The sequence below is a fragment of the Papaver somniferum genome, unplaced genomic scaffold, assembly GCF_003573695.1.
Source record: "Papaver somniferum cultivar HN1 unplaced genomic scaffold, ASM357369v1 unplaced-scaffold_19, whole genome shotgun sequence".
NCBI classification, from domain to species: domain Eukaryota; kingdom Viridiplantae; phylum Streptophyta; class Magnoliopsida; order Ranunculales; family Papaveraceae; genus Papaver; species Papaver somniferum.
The window spans coordinates 3,448,100-3,471,030 of NW_020628818.1; the positions used below are offsets into that span (position 1 = coordinate 3,448,100).

Sequence of the window (22,931 nt, forward strand, 5' to 3'; positions counted from 1 at the left end):
GTATTACGTTAACAACATCCACGTCGGGAATTGCTACTACTATGCTGCCTGGTGGGAGGACACAGTATACTCTAGGTTTAATAAAGGAAGTATCAAGTAGCAACACCAAAGTATTAATTACTAAAGGCACTGCTGCAAAGAAGAAGAGCTCATACACGAAAAATGATGTGTATGATGAAGTCTTTGTGTCTTAGAAAACTACGAGTTAAGAATATATATTATTAATATAAAAGGATATTTATTATTGGGACATATTAAATGAAAAATTCAAGTTTAGTCATGATTACTTTTTACAGATTAGCTTGAAATTAGTTTTCACCGTCTGCTGTTGATCGTTGATTTTGACCATTGACCTATTGTTGACTTTAATGGTTGACTAATATACGAAAATAAAATAAAATTACGGAATGAGGGGAAAGGCAGACGCATAGCGCGTGCGTGTTATACTAGTCATAGATAAAAGAAAACCCTCGTTCGACAAAGATAATCTGACGGTCCGTACTACTCCTACCCTACTAAACACCCGCTGCTGGACTCAAAATCACACAACCCCCTCTCTCTTTTCTTTTATCACGTTCTCTCGCTACTAATAAGTTAAGCAGAGCTCTAATTTTCACAATAGCATCGACCCTTGTATAAAGAGAAAAAGAACCCAAAAATAATTTTATTCTATTACCCTTTTTCATTCTATTATTTCCTTCTCTCTGTTCAAAATCTCTGTAAAACCTCTTGAATGATAATCGCGATTTCTCATTCGTTTTGCATTTCTAGGTTTTTGAATTGAATCTTCGAAATTCCATTGAATAATTCTAGGATTTGATTGAAGTTTTAATTAAAGAAAGAGATTTTGATGGATAATAATAGTTCAACAATGGTTTTATCTGCTTCAGACTTACCCACGATCTATTCATTGATTGCCAATTCACTTAGTTCTGATCAAAACTTGCGTAAACCTGCTGAATCCGCTCTTTCTCAGTCCGAAAGTAGACCTGGTTTTTGTTCTTGCCTCATGGTAGTGTTCTCGTCTTTTTTGTATAAAAATTAGGTTTTCAATTTTTAAAATGTTTGATATTTGTTAGTTATGATAGTTCGATTATTGTATTTCGATACTGCGCGTAATGATTGATTGTGTGTGTGAAATGCAGGAAGTGATTACTGCAAAGGATCTGGTTTCTCAGTCTGATATTCGCTTAATGGCTTCAGTGTATTTTAAGAATGGTATAAATCGTTATTGGAGAAATAGGCTTGATTCCTCGTAAGAAGATCTTCTATTGTTTCATATCTTTACTTCAATGTTGAATTTCTATTTGTTAAGCTATTATTGGTTATCAATTATTGAAAATAATAAGTAGGATATTATTGAATTTCATATCAGTTATTGCTCGATTTTGGACTTAAATTTACTATGGCTACTTCACTGGAAATATATTTGGCGAAAATCATAGAAAGCTCACCAATTGTTTGTCTATACTGATTTTTGAGGAACCAAAATTAGCTTAGTTTTTACCTTTCATACAATTTTAAGCTGTATGTGTTAGTAATGCAGTTACAGAAAAAGCTTTAGAAAGTGAAATTAACCGTCTGTCACGTCGCTATAACAGTTCTTCAATCTTACAAAGTGAAACGAAATGAAAAATACCTGATATATAGAGCACAATTACAATTCCTAGGTGTAGTGTGAAGAGTCTGTGTTTCCCCTAATATATTTTGGGAAACAAACTTATAGGCCTGAAACATTACAAAGTCATGACCGATTTTTTTTCCTTCTTTTACTTGAAACAAAACTGTAATCAATATATGAATTTGACAATCTGTGATCAAATAATTGGTTAGGCTTTTGCTTAAATATATTGTTTGGGTTATGAGATTCTCTGTGTTTATTTAAATTTTTGTACACTGGTAATATATCATCGCTCTACATCCCTATTGTTTGTATTTGTCTTCCTTGTTCTAAGCCTTTAGGATAATTTCTTGCAGAGGAATAAGCAATGAAGAGAAGATACATTTGAGACAGAAGTTGTTGTCACATATGAGGGAAGAAAATTATCAGGTGATACGTAAGATAATATCGGGATGATCCCTTGCTATTTCAGTTTTTGCTTTGCTTATATATATGTAGTTAAGTATATTCTGTAATTATGCCGTTTACTTCTATAGTCATTCTCGAGGTTGTGAATCTCTACTACTGTAAATGTGAGATTGAGAATGGGATCCTGATGGTTAGTTTGTTGGATATCCTGTCGGTCGAGAAGTTGAGTACTTTACCCTAGAAATAATATCATTAAGTGTTGTGACATAGCAAAATGGTAGGGGGAAACTTGTGCATAATGAACAGCTTAGCTGATTGCAAGGCAACTGGAGCTAGGTAGCGCAGTGCGTGAGCTTCCTAGTCCCAGCATCTGCTGAAATAAACAGTTCTCTATGCATTCTACATATCTGTGTGTTTCCATAAACAAAGTATGGGAGGGTTATCCATTTGTGTTTACTTTTCAATTTTGTTGTCTCTAAGACCTTTCAAGTAATGTGTACTAATTTCAATGTTTAGTGTGATTGTGTTTTGGTGTAGCCTGGGATAGAAGATAAACCTAGTTGGGTTTGATTATTCATTTCTTTTTGTTTTGTTCAAAGCAGATCGCTGTTCAGTTGGCTGTTCTAATCTCAAAAATTGCTCGCATTGATTATCCAAAAGATTGGTAAGTCTTCCATTCCTTTTCCTTCATTATGATCACACTCTACTGCATGATAAAACAAACTTATTGAAAACTGGTGATGCTTGCTGAGCTTTTATTTCACTTTCTTGTGAAGTATTAGCACAACATAATATTGGCAATTAAGGTAGTGCGAGGACTTCCTTTGAGCAATTATCTAATGTGATTTCGTTCGATTTTTGTAACATGTGAGTGTGAATAGAAGCATAAAATATGCAGGTATATGGGTGCATAAATGTTCAGTCACAGTCATCTTTCTAGTTTGTTGTATAGCCTTAAAATTACTGTGTGGAAACTTTTGAGATACGGATACCCGAGGGCCGAGGCTACCGAATCATGATATGTTGGTATTTGTCTTAGTATTAGACAACATAATGATAGTTACTCTGATAGAAAAATACAAGATAAAAATTAGAATCATGTTTTTTTTTTTTACTTTGTTTATCAGTGTCTTTCTAATCCTTCGAAGTATTTGCCTCCTATTGGCTATAATTTTATTTATTGTGTTGATCTCAACATCCACTGATGAAACCATTCATTCAGGCCAGAGATCTTCACAGTTTTAGCACAACAGCTTCAATCGGCAGATACTCTTACATCACACCGAATATTCATGGTTCTCTTTCGAACCTTGAAGGAGTTGTCTACCAAACGGCTCATGTCTGACCAAAAGAACTTTGCACAGGTATGTTACTGTATATATAATTCTACTGTTGATGTGTTAATCCAGTAGTTGACTTCTAATTTTAAATGCTCCTTAAATCTAGTAGTAGCTGTACTAGTTTTATCGTTTCTACGAACGCGAAAATATTTTTTTTTCTTGTCAAATCTACAAATAACATGTTCATGAATTGGTTTTTGTTGCAGATATCCTCCCAATTTTTTGAGTATATTTGGCACCTTTGGCAGACTGATATGCATACCATACTTAACAGTTTCTCCGCACTTGCCCAAAATATCGTGGAACATCAAGAGGATCTGTATTTGACTTCTGAGAGATGGTTGTTGTGTTTGAAGATAATAGGACAGCTAATTCTTTCTGGATTTCAGAGCGATACAAAATCATTCCAGGTATTAATGCTAACCAGACTGCGGTCCTTCTGATTTTTATCATATACTTTTCTGTAGCAATGATTCGCTGACATCCTCCCGTTGCATCTATTTTTAGGAGGTGCGACCGGTCAAGGAAGTCTGTCCTGTTCTCTTGAATGCTATTCAGTCACTTCTTCCATATTGTAAGATTTTCCTATAATATATTAATTTTTGTTTTTTTCTCTCCGTGTGAATAATGCAGGAGCCTATTTATTTTTTGTGAAACATGTAGTTTGTTTTTCTATCAAAGCTGGGTTTAGTATTTTTTTAATTCAGCATTTAGGTCTTAGGTTGATCAACATATATCTTCGTATGAGTAAAAATCACTAGGAGATGCCATTCAGCTTTTCAGTTTTCATTAAATTGCCAGAGGAGAAAAAAGCATGCTATATTAAAATCCTTCTCTCTTAGATAATATGCTAATATCTGTCCCGGGTTATGCAGATTCATCTTTTCAGGGTAAACATGATAAGTTTCACAACTTCACTAAGAGAGCATGCACGAAATTGATGAAAGTTTTAGTCACGTTACAGAGCAAACACCCTTACTCCTTTGGTGATAAATGTGTTCTTCCACCTGTGATGGACTTCTGTTTGAATAGAATTACAAATCCTGAGCCAGAGTTAGGATCCTTTGAGGAATTTCTGATTCAGTGCATGGTCATGGTGAAAGCGATATTGGAATGTAAAGAATACAAGCCCACCCTCACTGGGCGTGTGATAAATGAGAGTGCGAATTCACTGGAGCAGTTGAAGAAAAACATTTCCGGTGCAGTTGTGGAAGTTGTTGCCTCTCTATTGCCTAGTGATCGTGTAATCCTGTTGTGTAATGTATTGATAAGGAGGTAATATATGTTCAAATTTTCTTTTGGCATAGATGTCTTTTCTAGCTATTTATCTGTTTTTCAAGTTATTGAATTGACTTGCCTTTAGACATTCCATATATCATTCCTTCAGTTTGGTGACAAGATTTCATGGTATTTTGCTGACACATGTTCCGTGTTATTACCTTTTTAACAGGTATTTTGTATTCACCGCAACTGATTTAGATGATTGGTATCAGAACCCTGAATCCTTCCATCATGAGCAAGATATGATTCAGTGGACCGAAAAACTAAGGCCATGTGCAGAAGCTCTATATATTGTATTGTTCGAAAACCATAGTCAGGTAACTAACATATAATTTTCTCCATGTTCAGCTCTTTGCAGGTTTCTTCCAATGATTTATGTTAGGGTGATTTCGACGTACATTTTGCCTTGACCTTTTTTTTTGTTCAGCTCTTAGGTCCTGTAGTTGTTTCCATACTTCAAGAAGCAATGAATGGCTGTTCAGCTTCAGAAACTTCGATCACTCCTGGAATGCTTCTGAAGGATGCTGCTTATGGTGCTGCTGGACATGTATACTATGAGCTCTCAAATTATCTGAATTTCAAAGACTGGTAGAATCTCTTGTTTTATTTTTTTAATATTAGTTATTGTCTTGACTGGTTCAGATTGTTAAAAGTTGCTGTGAAAAACTTGAAATGAGATTCTTTTGTTTTATAGTCTGATGCACCAACTGGATGAAACAAACAATGTAGTTAACCTAAGATTTATTTAGTGGCGAATAACCTGTTGGTGATGATGTTTCTTGATATATTTTGTGTAGTTATTAGCCTTCTAGAATTAGTTCTTGTTCGGATGTCCATGCTTTCAGAATTTATCTGACCGGATGTTGTACGTATCATTCTGGTAACCAATAACTGTAGTAGCTCAAATTGCGAACGAGTAAAATATATTAAGGTCCATGGTTTTAACAAGAAGTGGACATACATCAACGTCACTCCCCTTGACGCTTCTCAGCATATTGTTACTTGCTTCAATATGTCTTTTTTTATTGTGTTCATTCTGCATCCTCTGGTTTCCCCCAGTTCCCTGGAATTGATATTGTACTTTGTAGTACATCGCTAACATGGCTTGCTCTCACTTTTAAATCTGGAACAGTGTTGAGGAGTTTATAATGAAATGTTTTTTTGCAGGTTCAATGGTGCTTTGTCCCTCGAACTCACAACTGACCATCCAAATATGCGCATTATACGCCGAAAAGTAGCGCTGATTCTGGGGCAATGGGTTTCAGAGGTAGGAAGTTTCTCTCAGTTCTGTTGTCTCTCAAATTGCTTTGGTTTCGCTTCTGCCTTCTGGTACTTATTCATGATGGTGTTTGCTGTTAGCCACCTTTTGTTGCACCTCTGTAGACTTATTTGGTTTGCAAATTAGCAACAAGATTTGAATTGCTTGCCAAAACTAAGACACTAAGAAAGTATCCACAGGTACTGTTTTGGAAATAGGTGAAAAACTGTTTTGATTACATTTGGCTAGAAACTTTGTGATTGTGGTTTGTCATGCAATAAGGTGAGCCGAGTGAATTGTAGCTCCTGCGGATGTGAGTTCAGCTGGAGTTGGACTTAGATTTAAGTTACAGGCTGTGAATCAGATATTGGATTTTTTCAACAGTCGCAGCATATTTTGAGCTAAATATGTACTATGTAGGAGCCTGCTATTAAGTGCTAAAACAACTAATCATTTGCGGACTAAGCTAACATAATTGACCATAAATAGGTTGAAAACTGTCCCAGTTGGTACCGGCATAGAATGTTAGAAATGAGAATTTTATAGGTATAATTATACAAATTGGAATATATCTTGCTTTAGTTTAATTCTCTTACTGAATGGATCCTAATTTATAAATTTAAAAATCAAGAAGGCAGTCCAAGATTACTATTTTCTGTTAAGAAAATTAATGGAGGGGTTAATTTGTTTATCATAACTTGGTTAGTACTAAATATTGGTCAATGAATCTTGTTTTTTCCACAAGGCATCCTTGTGTCTTTCTATCAATATACATCAGTCAGTTACAGTGATAACTTGACGTGTCATCACAAACTTCATGGATTTGTACCTCATCTTGATAACAATATATATTGGGTTTAAATGATTTATATCTGCCATCTCACTCAATCCTTTAGGGATTGAGTTTGACCAATGGCATGTATTGTTATTCGGGTGAAGACATAATTCTGCTGAACAATCTTCTGATATCGAGGTTCTTTCATATTCTATCTGGTGCAAAAATTAATGTTTCTTCTCTTCATCAGAAGGTTGTTACTTGACTATTGTATGATGGTGATTATGAGAATGCAACATTCTTCAGTTTCTGATAGGTTCAGGTTTTTTTTATGGCAGATTAAAGATGACACCAAAAGACCAGTTTACTGTGCTTTGATCAGATTGCTTCAGGACAAAGACTTGGCTGTTAGGGTACAGTCTCACATTCTTTTTCTCTCAAATATTGGATTGGTTACGTAGTGCAACATCCTTTTATGGCTTTATAGTGTCCCTTTTAGATGTGCTCTGCATTTTCTACTGCGTGACCTGATTCTCCATGTCCTTTTTTTCAGCTGGCAGCGTGTAGGTCCTTGAATTTTCTTATCGAGGATTCAAATTTCTCTGAACGTGATTTCACTGATCTGCTTCCAACATGTTGGGGTTTATGCTTTAATCTGATAGATGAAGTGCAGGAGTTTGACTCGAAGGTAGGTTCTTTTTACATTGATAACTAGAAATGTTACCCAAGAATTTTGACTCACATGCTTCATGTGTACCCAGTGTGACCATCTTCAATTATTTATCTGGCTTAGTTCATCATACATTGTCCATATAGAGCCATAGACATCTACAATGTTCACATTGTATCTTCCAGTTCAACCTTAATTGTTACAGAAACGCACAATTGAGTCCTTACTGTTAGGATTATCTGTAGTTGAATGTTTGTTTTTCTTGAACCAGATTGTTTCTATCCATCTACTCTTCTGTTGTCTTACCCTCCTTGATATGGCTCTTCTGAAAATTCTTTCTTGCTCTGTTTCCAGGTTCAGGTTTTGAATCTGATTTCTGTGCTTATTGCACATGTTAACGGAATCAATCCATTTGCAAACAGGCTGGTGGAGTTCTTTCAGAAGGTACAATTTGATACTTTGATGTGTATGAATTTTTTTTGTGGAAGGATGAAGAAGTTAGGAAGCAAGTAGACATTCTATATATTGCAGTAATAATCTCTTTGGTTATAGAAGTAATTGGCAACAGTATGTGTGCATCGAAATATTAGTTTGAAGTTCATATTGAGATTATCGAGATGCGGTCACTATCAGATATGATGAATTTGAGACAAAACACTGTTAAGGTCCCTTTAGTCGTTTCTAGGTCTCAGTGTTTTCCCACTCTTCGTTCAAGTTTATTTTGGATTTGGCCTTACAAGTAGTGGACCTGGATTCTGACATAGTAATTTTGACAGGTGTTGGACTATAGTGTTTATAAGAACCCTTTCTCTTTTCAAAATATGTATTCTGGTTTTACATCCTGTGCTTAAACATACTCCGTGTTAGATCCGTAAAGTCATTTTCAATGTTCGATCTTATGTAAACTTCTGTTCATGCCATAATCTTATCAGTTCTGCTGTTACTAGCCTTAAACTTATGGTTCTGCATCCGTCTTAGACTCTTACCCTTCTTCCTCATTATTCTGTCTTCCAACATGGTTATTTCATGTGAACGCCTTCAAATTCATTGATAAAATTTTTTCTGGGTTCGGAATAGAAAGTTGCAGGTTGATTACGATTGTGGTAGTAATGAGAGATCTAATGTATATAACTGAAAGTGAAATCTCCCCTTTGTATGTAATGATTCCAGATATGGTTGAAGTTGTTGGACCATTATGCAGCATTAGGACTGTTCTCTAAGCACTAGAATAATAGTTCATGCAGCAAGTCATTTTGGTGTATTGATCTAGACTTATTTCCTATATGTTCCTATATGGTTATACTAGAATAACGGTTCCTGCATCCGTTTGTTAGATCTGGGAGGAATCTACCGGTGAAAGCCTGCTACAGATTCAACTGCTTGTTGCGCTAAAGAATTTTGTGGTTGCACTTGGTTATCAATCACCCATGTGCTATAACATGCTATTGCCGATCCTGCAGAAGGGTATTGATGTTAATAGCCCTGACGAACTCAATCTCCTGGAAGATAGTGTGCTGGTTAGCTATGCATTTATCCTTTTTATGTATATTTTTACTTCATCTGGATGTTTATTTTACTAAGACGAGCAGTAAACTTTGTGCAGCTATGGGAAGCGACAGTTTGTAATGCTCCCTCAATGGTGCCACAACTATTGGGATTCTTCCCTTACCTGGTGGAAATCATGGAAAGAAGCTTTGATCACCTGCAGGTCAGGCTTTCCGCTAACACATAATCTTTTTTTCGTGTACTCTTGCTTAGTTATATCAGAATGTGAGATTTATTTGTTAGAGAATATTTTTATTTCAAGCTGTTGCTACGAATGTGCTTCGATATGGTTGCTGTATTCCCTCCCTCTGTCCCACGAGTTATGTCAGCTTAAGTTTTTTTTTTTTTTTTATCTTACATGGAAAATAAGAAAGTCAAAAAGATATCGTAATGGTCCAATATCATTTTACCGTTCATGGCATATTGATAGGAACAAAAATGACTGGAGCATTTGACGAGACTTTTCAATTTGAGAAAGCTGAAACCTTAGATGTCAATTTGGAGGCTCATCAAGTCTCAAGTTTCAATACTGTTCTTGGAGAATTAATACTTGGTTTATGAATTTCAGGTTGCAGTCAATATCATCGAGGGTTGTATAATTTTAGGTGGAACGGAGTTCTTAAGTATGCATGCTTCAACGGTGGCTAAACTTCTTGATGCAGTTGTTGGTAATGTAAACGATAGAGGACTGATCTCAACGCTTCCAGTCATTGAAACCTTAATACAGGTACATCCAACTACATACTCATCATTTTAGAGTTCAACTTAGGCTATTTTTCCGTTGCATGAGCAACTAAACACCTTCCTGTATTTTCCGTAAACGACTTAACTTCATATGAATATAAACATGTCCTCCTTTTTTTTTGAGTATTATGTTAAGAATAACAGATTTGTATGCTACTGTGCAGTGTTTTCCAATCGAAGCCCCTCCATTGATTGGTAGTACGCTTCAGGTACCTGGGGTTTTATCTTTTACGTTAGTGATATATAGGGCCTTCCTCTCTGTCTATAGCGCTGGTTAATTTTTCTTTTATTTGTAAAAGGTGGTTGCTTTAGCTGACCCTTTTTTGTTTTGTTTTGGATGGTCTTAGAAATTAATCATAATATGCCTAAGTGGAGGCGATGAGCGTGATCCTTCTAAAGCAGCTGTGAAGTCTTATTCTGCAGCCATTCTCGCGAGGATATTGGTAACCAGTACCAATTACCTTGCTCACTTAACATCAGATCCATCCCTATTTTTGGCTCTCCAACAAGCTAGCATTTCAATCGAGGACAATGTACTTCTTTGCTTGGTTGACATATGGATTGAAAAGGTATTGGACGGACAGGCAATTGGCCTGGTATTCTGATTCGTATTCATCTGTTCTGTTGCAATGGCACAAATAATACAAATTCAGTATTTTTACATTTAATCTGCTTTTGTCCACATGCTGGCTGTTATTCTTTCTCTCCAAAACCATTCAAGTCTTAGTGTGGTCTTTCATGGTGGAACAACAGGTTGACAGTGTGACATCCATCCAGAGGAAAGCTTTTGGTTTAGCTCTTGCTATTATTTTATCTTTAAGAGTACCTCAAGTCCTCGATAAACTTGATCAGATACTAAGGTATCACTGTTACAACTCATGCTCTTGTTGCATTCACAATATAGATTTGGATGTTATTGTGATCTAAACTTTTTATTTGTTGATGTAGTGTCTGTACAAGTGTTATAGTAGGTGATGATTTAAATGACGAAGAATCTAGGTAAGGGTCTCCTTCCTCATCACATCCCTATACTGTTTTGGGTGGATATATGTGCTGCCCTGTTCTTTTGTGATTGTGGTGTGTGGTTAATATTTTTGTTATTATACATTTTCTTGACATTAGTGGTGATAACATGAATGGTTCTGAGGCTCTACTTGAGGTTACGGTTCCAAGTAAAGATTTTAGGAAGAGACAGGTAATCACTCTTTTCTTCGACTCTTGTCCTCCAAAGTTAGATGAAGGATCGGAAAAAATAAAGGCAGTTGCAACAAAACTATGTTTTTCAGATTAAAGCTTCAGATCCTATCAAACAACTATCTCTGGAAAATTCTGTGAGAGAAAACCTCCAAACATGCGCTTCAATCCACGGGGAGACATCTTTCAATGCCGCAATCAGCAAAATGCATCCAGTGGCATATGCACAATTAGAAAAGGCTTTGAAGAGGCAGTAACCAGTACAAGCCTCCAAATTCATTCTTTATACTCAATGGTCATTGTTTTCCAGCGAGTTATTTTTTTCCAAGGTGGATATTAATGACTGTAAGTTCCTCTCTTCCCTTTCTTCATACTTCGGTCAAGTCCTTTGTTTATCTAACATTTTAATGTGACTGCAAGGTTCTCATGTTTTGGTTATAGATGAGCGTTACATGATGAAAACATATGTTTTGGTTCTAAGATAATCCCCTTTTTGTGCGTGTCATATTATGATCTATGTTTTTGTGTAAGATAGTCACCTTCTTGTGTCTGTCAGATTATACATCTAATCAAAGAATATTGTACATTTTTTTCAGGTGACCAGTCAAAGTTTCTGCCTCCGTAACGCGGATGGATACCCTTCGTTTATTATGGTGAGTGGGATTCATATTTTATTCATTTCAATTGTTGTAAATTGTCTTCAATATGGGTTAGATACGATACTGTACTGTAAATATAGGTTTTGGTTCTCTCTCCCCTTTGCGCTGGTATCAAAATGTGAGAGCTTCTTCGTTAACTGAGTGGAATTTTGGAAATAGAGAAAAGAAGAAAATGTATACGGGAGTAATTTTTCTTTGGGTCGATTTTAACGTTTCTTGAATGTTCTAATTTTGTTTTTTTTCCTTCTGTGAAGAATAATGGTTGTGGTTTGTCTTAATCGAAAGGGAGTGTATTTCTTCAACATCATGTAGAGTTAAAATTGACAAAAGCTAGTTAAGTATTGATAGCTGTAAGTTTTTACAGGAATCACTTGTAAACGTGTTTGGATAACAAAAGAGTGAAATACACTAGATGCATTTGCCTGTAGGTTTAATTGAATCATAAACCCCTACGGCGTGCATCATTTTACACATACTCAACAGCCTTAATGTAAAATGAATCCGAATTTGTGCACCCTGTTTTAGTTTAGGTGTACATTCCTCTAATTGGTTTTCAGGGGGTTTTACATTTTCTCGAATTTTTATTACCCTTAAAACCTAATAGATTTTATTTCTCCTCCACTGTCTCCTTCTCAGCTATCCTACCTTAGCAGTGTAATAAGAAAGTCGGACTGTAGTGCAGGTCACTTTTTTTAATTTACTACGGCAGGGAAACACCATTATCAACTTTCTAAGGGAATTTCTGTTACTTGTCCAAGAAATTGGATTTTACAATCAGATTTTACAGACTTCAAGCTAGATAGCTGGAATTGCTTATATTTTTATTATTTGAAATAAAAGGCTCAGTATTATATGCATCCATTAGTAAAAGGTTTAGTCACGAAACAAAGAAATTGACTGTCACTTGCAAATAATAAAAGTCGTATTTCTCCCAGTGTCAAGTGAACGCACTGTTGATATTGATAAGGTGGGTAAGGCTACATGTGAGCAATGAGCTTAGAAAGGAAAAGAGAGCAAATAGTGGTATGGAAATTGGCTTCTCCACCACTTCACATGGAATGAGGAGAAATCAGTCAAGTATCTAGTCTTAGCAAGCTTCTATAAGCAACAAATGATAAATGCAAATTGAAGAAACTTCTAAGCATATAAACAGGATGTGAGACACTTAAGAGTGGCCTAGGAAAACGTATATATCACCAGCCCTTCCTCCATACGTTCCTACAACGGAAGATATTTTTTTAGTGTCAGTGTAAAATCTACCAATAAAAACATTAGAGCAGTTAATGTAGTAAAGATTACTTCTGAGTTTCTGTAACCATAAAATCCACAGCATAGATTGAATAGGGAAATCAGATTAAAAACAAGTAACACAAACGTTAAAGATCTACAAATGAAAACGAACCAAAAGTCAGTACTCAAAATTATGGCACAATAGAGTACTTCCCTTGAAGAGATGCACCAGGAAGCAAATGTTCTTTTTTTCTGAAATCCTCTGCAACTCGTTCCAGTTCAGCCATGGCTTTCTGTACAGATGACTCTGTTAGTCCCTCGATTGACAGGTAAAGCTTGCGCTCATCTCCAGGTTTAGGACTCATTCTTGGGGGATAATATTGCCCCTTGGTAGTTATGGAAGCTCCCGTCCATTCGGATATCGGACCCAAAGTTTCCCTATGAGTCACCTTCCAGCGAACAATCTGTGGGTAATCATTAATTTCAAACTCTGCTGTGTAGTGTTTGGGCATGACATTGCGCAGAATCTTTTCTAGGTTTTGTCTAGCAGCAGCTTTCAGTGCTGCTAATTGAGCTGCCCCATTTGGTAGGAAAGCAGGAGGGTGCACCACTAACGGTACGCCAGGTTTATGATCACAAGAAACATCGGGCAACAGTTCTGGCACTATGCTAGCCTCCTGGGTGGATTCATCACCAGATTCGATATCCGAATCAGAACAATCTTCTTCCCCAAGCCCGTATCCTCTTGCCTGTGCTTTCTTTTCAGCCTTTTTGGCTTCATCCTCCTCTCCATTGAATTTAAACCCAATTCCACCATAACCAGTCCCATGTGCCTGTTCAAGTCCCTGATTAACTTTAGCCATGAATCCATCAGCGAGAGCTCTAAGATCTTCCGGAACAGCTTGTGCAGACAGTTCCAAGGCCTTCACAAGATCCGGCGCATATCTAGCCTCATCCTCTGCAATGAATGTAATGGCACAACCTTTCCTCCCAGCTCGACCTGTCCTACCAACACGATGGATGTAGTCTTCATAGTGGTTTGGGACATGAAAGTTGATAACCAGTTCAAGCTCCTTCACATCTAATCCCCTAGCAGCAACGCTTGTGGCAATCAATAACTTACAGACATCATTCCTGAAATCTGAAATTGCCGACTCACGATCCATCTGGTCCTTGGCTCCATGAAGTGAGAGGCAAGCATATCCATGGCTAAATAGATTCTTCAACAAAGTATCACATGTAGCTTGCGACTGAACAAAAATCAAAATCTTACCCTTCTCGTACCATTCTCCAAGTAGCTCCAATAACCTCAGGAACCTTTCACTCTCTGGTCTCACCTCAACCAACTGGCTTATATCCTTGTTCACTACATTCCTTCCTCCTACCTGTATCTCCACAGGCTTTGTCAGTATCTGGCGTGCCAGTTGCTCAACTCTGCGGGGAAATGTGGCAGAGAAGAGCACAGTCCGGCGATCAGGTCGTGTACTTTGAACAATGTGAGTTATTTGAGGTTCAAAACCCATGTCAAACATTCTGTCAGCCTCATCCAAAACAAGATAAGTAACCTTGCTAAGGTTAATCATTCTCCCATTATTTTTACATAGAAAGTCGATCATCCTACCCGGAGTACAAATAACAATCTCGGTTCCATTCTTTACGGCATTGATCTGTTTGTTGGTTTGTGAGCCTCCATAAACCGGAACAGACCGGATACCCATTACTTTAGCAAACTTCATGATATCCTTGTGAATCTGCTGCACTAGTTCTCTAGTAGGAGCAATAATAAGCGCAATTGGCCCATCTCTCCCTGGAACAATAGCTGATTGAGCTTGAATATGCCTCAACATTGGTAGAGCAAAAGCTAGCGTTTTACTCGAGCCTGTTTTAGCTATACCAATGCAGTCACGACCACTCATAATAACAGGCAATGCTTGAGCTTGAATTGACATTGGCTTTTCGTAACCGAGTTTCTCCTTTATCACCTGCAATACTTTGGTCGACAATCCAGCTTGTACCCATGTCTTAATGGGATTCGGCACATCCTTTCCATGTAATTTTAATTCAAGTTCTTTTCTTAAATTACCGACTTCCTGAGGAGGCATACTTGATATCTCTTTGACTTGGATGTAAAAATTCTTTCGAAAGGAAGGGTATTCCACCTTTGAGTGATCAATAACAAGCGCAGGTAGTTTATCCACTTTTTTCTTGTTGTTCTCTACACGATCGTCATCATAATCAACATCATCTTCTTCTTCGTCATATTTGTCGTCGATTTTGGAAGAAAAGGAGGAATGAGATGCTGTGTTCTTCAATTTTTCAATCTCTGGCAGCACCATAGAAGTCATGTAAACATCTAATGGATCCTCATCTTCGACCCTTTTCCGCTTGTTTGATTTGTCAGCCATCCTTTGTTGATCAAGCTGCGAAACAAGGAAAAATTAACAGAATTAAAAGGATTGCTCAATAAGAACGTACAAATTATAAAATAAATTGCGTTACGAGAAAGACACTTCCCCTAGGTTTTGTTTGTGGTATATCTGACATCTCTTCTTTGAATTGCTCCCTGAGTTTATTCGGTATTTATAGATTGGAACATCTGTACTAGCTAGTCATTCAGGAGTAGAATCGATTCCGGCTTAGACAACGTGGGTCTTTAGGTCTGTCTGAGCTTCAATCGGGCTGCTCTGGTACTGAGTCCGTGTGCTCAACCGCCTTTATATTGGGTCTGCCAGATTATCTCTGAGGCGCCTTAGGATTCAAAAAGTCTTAAATGTGGATAGATAATTGTTAGGGGGAAAGTTACTTTTACTAGAAAGAAAGCCAATTTCTGGGTGGATTTAAAAATAAGTCTCCCTCTATCAAGTTAACCGTTAATCTATGGTGTAAGAGCAAGATTAGCTAGGTTCATGGAACGTTAGCAACTTGGGAAAATTTAATCAGACTTGGTGAATATTCAGTGATTTTAATTGAAGAAGCCAATTTAAACTTTGGTTCATCATCGTGATATATTCGGGGATGTAAGACATTTTATCATTCAGGTCTTATTATTTTTCAAAATTAATCTTAATAGTTCTTTTTATCGATTGGATCAATTGCTTAAAGAAAATCGATAGGATCAATCCTGTTGATGTAACAACGGTACCAAACTAGGCCAGTTCTTTTTGAGGAGAAAAATTGGCCATAGTATATTGCACATGCTCGTGATTTTCTCGTTCGATCCATGATACATCATTCCGAAACAAAACAAAAAATCAAGCGAAAATCTTATTCTTAGATCATTCTAGATGTGATCTCAGAATCATTATTCTTTTCTACCTGAATGATTCATTCATCACATTTATTTACATCAACCTGGAATCAGAATCATCCTTACCATTGAATTTGAGTTTTTTTATATGTGGTTTATATCAAATCAGATATAATTGATCAAAAGATTTTGTACTAAAAGTTAAGAATCCATTAATGGGGGATTTTATTTTTTAGTTAATCCACCCAGGTCCAACTTTCCCTTTAGTATAACCCGACAGCGCAATGGTTCTGTGAATAAAGCTTCATCTACCTGTATTTCAGCCTTATAAGTTTGCACCAATGCAAACAACTAACTCAACAGTTCTTCAACGAAAGTCTTTAATCTTCTTTCTCTTCACTTACTTCTCAACTGCACTCCATAATGCATTCAAACATTGTCGTACTTTGTCAACAATAATCAGCCAACCAAGAACAATTAGAACATTACACAATCAACTTCTTTTATTACATCAAAGGGAATAAATACAAAACTTGCCCACTTAGGGACTTACACAGACTTGTTCACCTTGAACCAAGCCTTAGCCTTATAAAAACTCTCATATTTTGAGTCTCACACTCTCCTATGTAAGCCTGCCAAATTTTCCATACCTTAGGACTATTTATACAGCAGCTTTACTTGGCCAAAACCGTGCACAACCGTTGCACATGCAAGGGACAACCATCTTTCCCATGGAGCAGTTCCATAACCGCCACTAACTGGACAGTTTCTCTTTAAACTGGCGCCATCGTCCAACACCTCTTCCAACGCAGTTAGAAACCTTCTCCCACACTTATAAACTCCCTTTATAACCGTTATCCTTTGTCTCGCGTCATTGGCATGCCTGTGAAGCCCGTAACCAACTCCTAACCGTCACTTGAGCCGTATTGCACTACTGTTGTGCTTTACTGAATTCTGCCTCGCTCCAATGCTCATCCATCTTGGCCTGCATGATTATCACTCTGAGCTAATGCACGGACAATCTTTGTGTTTCAATCATCGAGGCCAACTCCTTAAGCTCATTATGGTTGTTCTGGTGCCATATGCTACACTTAACCAATTCGCTTGACAATAGCAATGCCACTCTTGCATTACTAGCTTGTTTGTACTGTCCAAGATTTGGCCAGCCTTGAACTAATGCCATAGACCAACTATTAGTCTATTCTATATTCTTGCATCATCCTTGAGTTTGGTCCAACTCAATTCCATGGATATGCCTCAATGCCAACATCGCATGTTGTATCTGTCACTTTGGCCTCGTCTTGACTTTCCCTCAATGAAGCCTCATTGTGTCGGACAATAAGCTTCATTAGCCTAATGTATTTACAGTGCAGCGCTACCTTTGCGCTTCACTGGCCCTGCAGGGTGCCACTATCTTAGTTCTTGGCGGTCTATACAATATACCACTATTATGGCTTTGCATTGCGCCATTACAGTGGAATACTGACTTGGTATGCAACACTGTAACGTGGAATCATTGTGCGACACTTTCCAGACCGGTCATAGACCTCCCCCACCTAATCCGTTCGACGAGGGACCCAGTATAAACATTATAGTTGTCTTAACTTCGCTGCTTGCACTTTCAAAACCTATTCTGAAATTCAGCAATCATTGCTGGTTTTCGCACTATGCCAAATTTTCATGCCTTAGCATCAGCATCACTCAGCTTTACTGCTTTGCTATTGATCTCATCTACTTGAGCCACATCTCAACGTCGTGCACTATGCTTGAATTGCTACTCAAATCATGCATCAATACTTAAATGCAAACCTGAAATTCTTCTTAGCCACTTCTCTTTAGGCCTGAATTTCGCCTCGAATCATTTACGCCTAAGTGTACGCACAAAATGATTCTTTCCAAACTGATCACTACGAGCACTGCCATAGCCTTTCGCCTCCCGACTTTGCCTTTTTCATACTAACTGATGTTGTTTTATAGTGGTAAATAAAGTTATCATTCACCCGGACTCGTTGAGGTTTGATTTTAGACTTAAAAATAGAAACACTAAAAATAAAGAAAATATGTACACACGCTTGTCACAAAATATCGAGAGAACTGGGACTCAGGTTTCCACCATTAATTACATTCATTGGTTCGTATATTGATTCATAACACTTCTAACTCTTTTATGGACTCTATTTCTTTGCCAAAGGTAGATTTTGTAAAAGATTAGTTGTAAATCATAAGCATGACGCATCAAAAGCTCTAAGTCTAAGCATACGTCATCAGACAAAATCACAACTAATTAATAAAAATCATAAATCAATTAAATCAATGCAAAAAGTCATGAAGAATCATTATAGTTACCAAGCAATTGTGAAACATGACTTCCTCCGTCGTCCCAGTGTTTGGGTTTAGCTCATCATGCTCAAAAGACACTCATAAGATAGAAACATGGCTCAAAATGTGTTTTTATTGAAGAGGAATAATAATACAGAGAATCTGCAACATGTAACGGTCGTAACAGAAGTCACTGTTATAATTTTATAAGACTGTAGAAAAACGACAGATTTACAGTGTAGAAGAATATGCAACTGTTTGTCTCGTGTTCTTGATAGCTGCAGCAGCAGTAACAACAATTCCTGCAGCTCTGCCTTCGTTCCTTCGCCTCTGCCTTCACCCCAAACTCTCGATAGACCTTTCTTTGACTCTATACTTCTTATTTATGCCCAACAACACTCCAATAATCTCGAGTTAAAACTTCTCTTTCTTACCACCAAAGCTTCAGAGATTCTATCCTGCATTATCACTTCACCTCCTTCCTGAATTATCCAAACCCTCCTTTTATTCTTAGACAATAAAATCCTGGTGAGGTTCGTTCCCTGTTTCCGCGCATAACTTCCAAATTTACTCAAAACAGGTCTGAGATTCATTCCCTGTTGCCGCAAATAACTTCTTTTTCCTGTTTCCGGTAAAGACCAAATATCAGAAGATTTGATTCCCTTTTTTGCAGCTCTAAACACGTCAGTCGCCTCTATCAATTAGGTAAGAACAAAATTAGATCCTAACAGCCCTTGAAAATCTCCAAAAATAAACCAAAACTAACACGAGAATAACTCGTGCTATTTTCGATTATTCTCCTCATTCTTCGATTCTAAAGCACGTACATCCCTTGTTTCACTAAATCAGGCCCATTCCAATCCGTATCCATGAAGAAAATCCAATAAAACTCTGTCCAATCTTCACCGGAAAATAACGCAGCAACCAGCTTGTTTCCCGCCATTTTCTGTTTAAACGTGAAGAGGGTGGAGTCCCCCTAACCACTGTTGGTTACCCCTTATCAAGTGCGTACCCTTTATCCATTTGGGGGTGCAAATAACTGTGGGTTACCCCTTATCAAGTGCGTACCCTTTATCCATTTGGGGGGTGACTTCAGTAATTTTCTCCGGAGAGTTCATACCACTTTTCGAGCCAGTTTCTCCGCGCATGTTTATTTCTCCAAAAATACCTACAAAGACATAAAATATCAAAATAAGTACAAAAATGGGTACTAACAATATAGAAATCAAGATCAAAATAGACACATAAATGCATCTATCACTAGCTCAACATGACAAAGACTTATAAACGACTTGGCTTCGTTTTCAATCAATTTTGCTGGCACATGCCTTGAACTATTGTTCTCCATGCCCTCTGTTAAGCATGTCACAAAGTCGTCAGGGGTTCTTTTCACATAAGACACCCGATTCAAACACTTCATGCCTCGCCAAACTCTGATTATGCAAGCATCATTCAAGAACTCGTTTCTCTGAATGTGTCCACCAAGTATAAACTTTTTATACTTATGCCATTTTGCATACCCAAACTAGAATTGCAAGTTTCCTTTGCCCAATTCACTAAATCAAAACTATTGAGTTGCACAACCCATCTACGCAACTGTGACTAACTATCTTTTGGACATAACATAGCGAACCCTTTAGCTGTCCATACGCCATTCCTTCAAAGCCAATATGTCTCCAATTATTCCTTTGAACTGCATTGCTACATTGCGTGGAAAGTGTGTGTCTTTCACTTGGCCATGAGTTCTACCCAACTCATGCTTGTTGATAATGTGATTTCTATCTTGATGTATTGCTTGCATTTTCTCTTCTCATCTGCCGTCGTGCCATATTGCAATCCCCAAACAACAATATCACTTTTACATCAACTAGGAACCTTGTCCTATGCTTTGCTTATTAGATTTCGACTTGTCTTGCTACTGCATACGTTAGGCTAAGTATGCTACTTTAGCATCTCCCCATGAACTAGCTTTACATCGTAAATAAAGAGACAAGACTTGATAAACAAAAAAACCTTCATTCATTACTGCTCTTACATGACAAGACCATGTACCGTTACATGATTTGATCCACCGATTATTTTGGAAAGCTAAAACTTCATTAACAAAGCAACTTGCTTACACCAAAGCAAAGTATATACAAACTTGAAGACTCAAATAAAAGTCTGTACAACCAAACTCTACACACAAAGTTTGAAACAAACAACAACTAAGGTACATAAAATAAGTTCAGAAAACACCATATTTTCTGGTACCAAGTGTTGCCAATGGAGACAACAACAATATTGTTTGTTCTAGCTTAGTTTCTACCTTTGTTGAAGTGAGCAAAGACTTCGCAGTGTGGTCTCTTCCTTGAACCTTCACTTCGGCCTTCACGAGTCTTTCTAGAATGACTCCTATAGTCATTCCCAACTGATGCATTGAGTCGTGCCTTGAGTGGACAACTTCTAGCGAAATGTAATCTCTTGCAAATGCAACATCCCTATACTTCCGGGTTTAAGGGAATAATTCATCTTCTTTTGGCTCATGCTTACGCTTACTGCCTAGAGATTTTTCCTTTCCTTTGGCCTTACCTTCACAACTTTGCACATCTTCAGTTGTTATGCAACTGGTAAGCTCTCTTACCGTCTGAATAGCCATCTGGATATTCTAAATTTTGCGGCTCTTGAGGTCAGCAATGACCAACGAACTCGTGCCACTCAGAAATTGGAACATCTGATCTTCTTTATTCATGCCACGTACTTCTTGCACCAATGCAAGGAAGTTTTCAGCATAGGCCTGTGGTGTACCCGTCATTTTTAGCCTACGCAAACTCTCTCTTGCATACCAAGCACCATTGCTTGTCCAGAACTGACATCTCATTCCATCTTTCATGTCATTCCATGACATAGGATTGGCATAACCAGCAGCTTCATCTTCTTGCAGCATAGTTTTCCACCAAACCTTTGCATCACCACCAAGGTAATTGCCTGCGAGAGTTACCTTTTGTCCTTCCCCAGTTCCATTCGACTCAAAGTATGCCTCAACGTCATACAATAAATTCTCAATTTCTATAGCATTTCTTGAACCAGCGTAAACTCTTGGATCGGAGACACGATTAGAGCTTTCTCCATTCACGTTTACCCCTGTAAACATGCCATCACTGATTAAATTGCGAAGGATTGTCATCTCATCTGACATTTGCTTCGCATGGCTTGTTAGTATGGTCTTCATGTCACTGAATTTCCCCTTCAATTCAATCACTTCACCATTGGTTTCTCAATTTAATAAGGTTGCATCAGACACTTTGTCCTCGAGTGCACCTACCCTTTCGTCAAATTCTTTAAACCAATCTGATGTCCTTCATTCAAGTAAATCTATCCTGCCCTTATCTTCAGAAACAAGAGAAATATCAAGTCCATCAGTAGACAAGTCAATGGTCATACTGCCAAGATCACCGTGCTCCTCTAGTTGATCAAACGTACCCGATAGTTATTCTTCGATCATCATGCAATTAGAACCCATTTCTAATGCAAACTTTATGATTATAATGCACCACTTATTTTCTCATAGGAAAATAACTTAAGAGAGAAAGAAATATCAGTGTATTATCCAACAAATACACTTGAACTGTGTACCAAACACAACTTTGATACCCGAAACTATCACACCTTCAAACACCCCAGATAATTTTCTGCGAAAGTGTAACCCGGTAGTACAGTGGTTCTGTGAATAAATCTTAACCCACCTGCATTTCAGCCTTATATGTTTGCACCAATGCAAACATCAAACTCAACAATTCTTCAGCGGAAGTCTTCAACCTTCTTTCTCTTCACTTACTTGGCATGCTTGTGAATCCCGTAACCAACTCCTAACCGTCACTTGAGCCGTATTGCACTACTGTTGTGCTTTACTGAATTCTGCCTCGCTCTAATGCTCAACCATCTTGGCCATGCATGCTTATCACTTTAAGATAATGCAAGGACAATCCTTGTGATTTAATCATCAAGTCCAACTCCTTAAGCTCATTCCGGTTGTTCTGGCGCCATATGCTACACTTAACCAATTAACTTGACAATAACAATGCCACTCTTGCATTACTAGCTTGTTTGCACTGTCCAAGATTTGTCCAGCCTTAAACTAATGCCATAGACCAACTCTTTGTCTATTCTACCTTCTTGCATCATCCTTGAGTTTGGGCGAACTCAATTCCATGGATATGCCTCAATGCCAACATCGCATGTTGCATCTGTCACTTTGGTTTCGTCTTTCCTTTCCCTCGATGAAGCCTCATTGTGTAGGCCAATAAGCTTCATTACTTAACCAAATGTCTTTAAAGTGTATCTCTATCTTTTTTCTTCACTGGCCCTGCAGGGTGCCAATATCTTAGTGCTTGACGGTCTATACAGTATACCGCTTTGTCATGAGCCTCATGTGAAGAGAGTGCCCCATATCCTGTTAGTATCAGTATTTAGTATTAATTGTTGGTGGTAGTGTTTAGATTAATAATAGGTGGTAGTATTTAGTATCAGTTGTATGGGATGGGTTAGATTTACCCATTTGTGTTGATAATAGCCGTTAGATGCAGGGCAGGGAAGCTTAGCTTTATAAGCTAATTGTTCTGTAATGGAAACTCATCAAATTATTAATTCAAAACAGAACT

General features: G+C 37.6%; 2 protein-coding genes across 4 annotated transcripts; one reads left to right on the forward strand and one right to left on the reverse strand.

The window, feature by feature from the left end:
* Positions 1-640: 640 nt before the first annotated feature.
* Positions 641-11,992, forward strand: LOC113338771 (importin-11-like). Of its 3 annotated transcripts, none has more exons than XM_026584159.1 (25): positions 641-1,012; positions 1,146-1,255; positions 1,978-2,050; positions 2,632-2,693; positions 3,252-3,393; positions 3,576-3,779; positions 3,877-3,943; positions 4,245-4,644; positions 4,820-4,967; positions 5,078-5,238; positions 5,818-5,917; positions 7,022-7,096; positions 7,237-7,371; positions 7,708-7,797; positions 8,688-8,870; positions 8,957-9,061; positions 9,467-9,625; positions 9,807-9,851; positions 9,990-10,211; positions 10,396-10,502; positions 10,591-10,641; positions 10,765-10,837; positions 10,929-11,181; positions 11,433-11,489; positions 11,750-11,992. In XM_026584159.1, exons 1-23 carry the CDS (start codon positions 851-853, stop codon positions 11,091-11,093), a joined length of 3,039 nt encoding a protein of 1,012 aa, XP_026439944.1. In that variant the 5' UTR covers positions 641-850; the 3' UTR covers positions 11,094-11,181; positions 11,433-11,489; positions 11,750-11,992. The 3 variants fall into 3 exon arrangements, with proteins under 3 accessions (XP_026439944.1, XP_026439943.1, XP_026439942.1); XM_026584158.1 differs by having other exon boundaries at positions 11,576-11,797; XM_026584157.1 differs by having other exon boundaries at positions 11,433-11,797.
* Positions 11,993-12,916: 924 nt separating this feature from the next.
* On the reverse strand, positions 12,917-19,234 carry LOC113338946 (DEAD-box ATP-dependent RNA helicase 42-like). The gene is made up of 3 exons (XM_026584335.1): positions 19,119-19,234; positions 18,726-18,966; positions 12,917-15,145 (listed from the first exon to the last, which is right to left on the reverse strand). The coding sequence occupies exons 1-3, from the start codon at positions 19,232-19,234 to the stop codon at positions 12,917-12,919; spliced, it is 2,586 nt and encodes an 861-aa protein (XP_026440120.1).
* Positions 19,235-22,931: the final 3,697 nt, after the last annotated feature.

Bases quoted from the DNA above. Each gene is read 5' to 3' on its own strand.
- LOC113338946 (XM_026584335.1), bottom strand. From the start codon at position 19,234: ATGGCGGGAAACAAGCTGGTTGCTGCGTTATTTTCCGGTGAAGATTGG. The intron at 18,967-19,118 runs GTACGTGCTTTA...TGACGTGTTTAG, and splicing joins GATTTAGTGAAACAAGGGAT to AGCTGCAAAAAAGGGAATCA. The intron at 15,146-18,725 runs GTAAGAAAGAGA...CTTGTTTCGCAG, and splicing joins GAATCTCTGAAGCTTTGGTG to CTTGATCAACAAAGGATGGC.
- LOC113338771 (XM_026584159.1), top strand. From the start codon at position 851: ATGGATAATAATAGTTCAACAATGGTTTTATCTGCTTCAGACTTACCC. The intron at 1,256-1,977 runs GTAAGAAGATCT...AATTTCTTGCAG, and splicing joins AGAAATAGGCTTGATTCCTC to AGGAATAAGCAATGAAGAGA. The intron at 2,694-3,251 runs GTAAGTCTTCCA...CCATTCATTCAG, and splicing joins ATTGATTATCCAAAAGATTG to GCCAGAGATCTTCACAGTTT.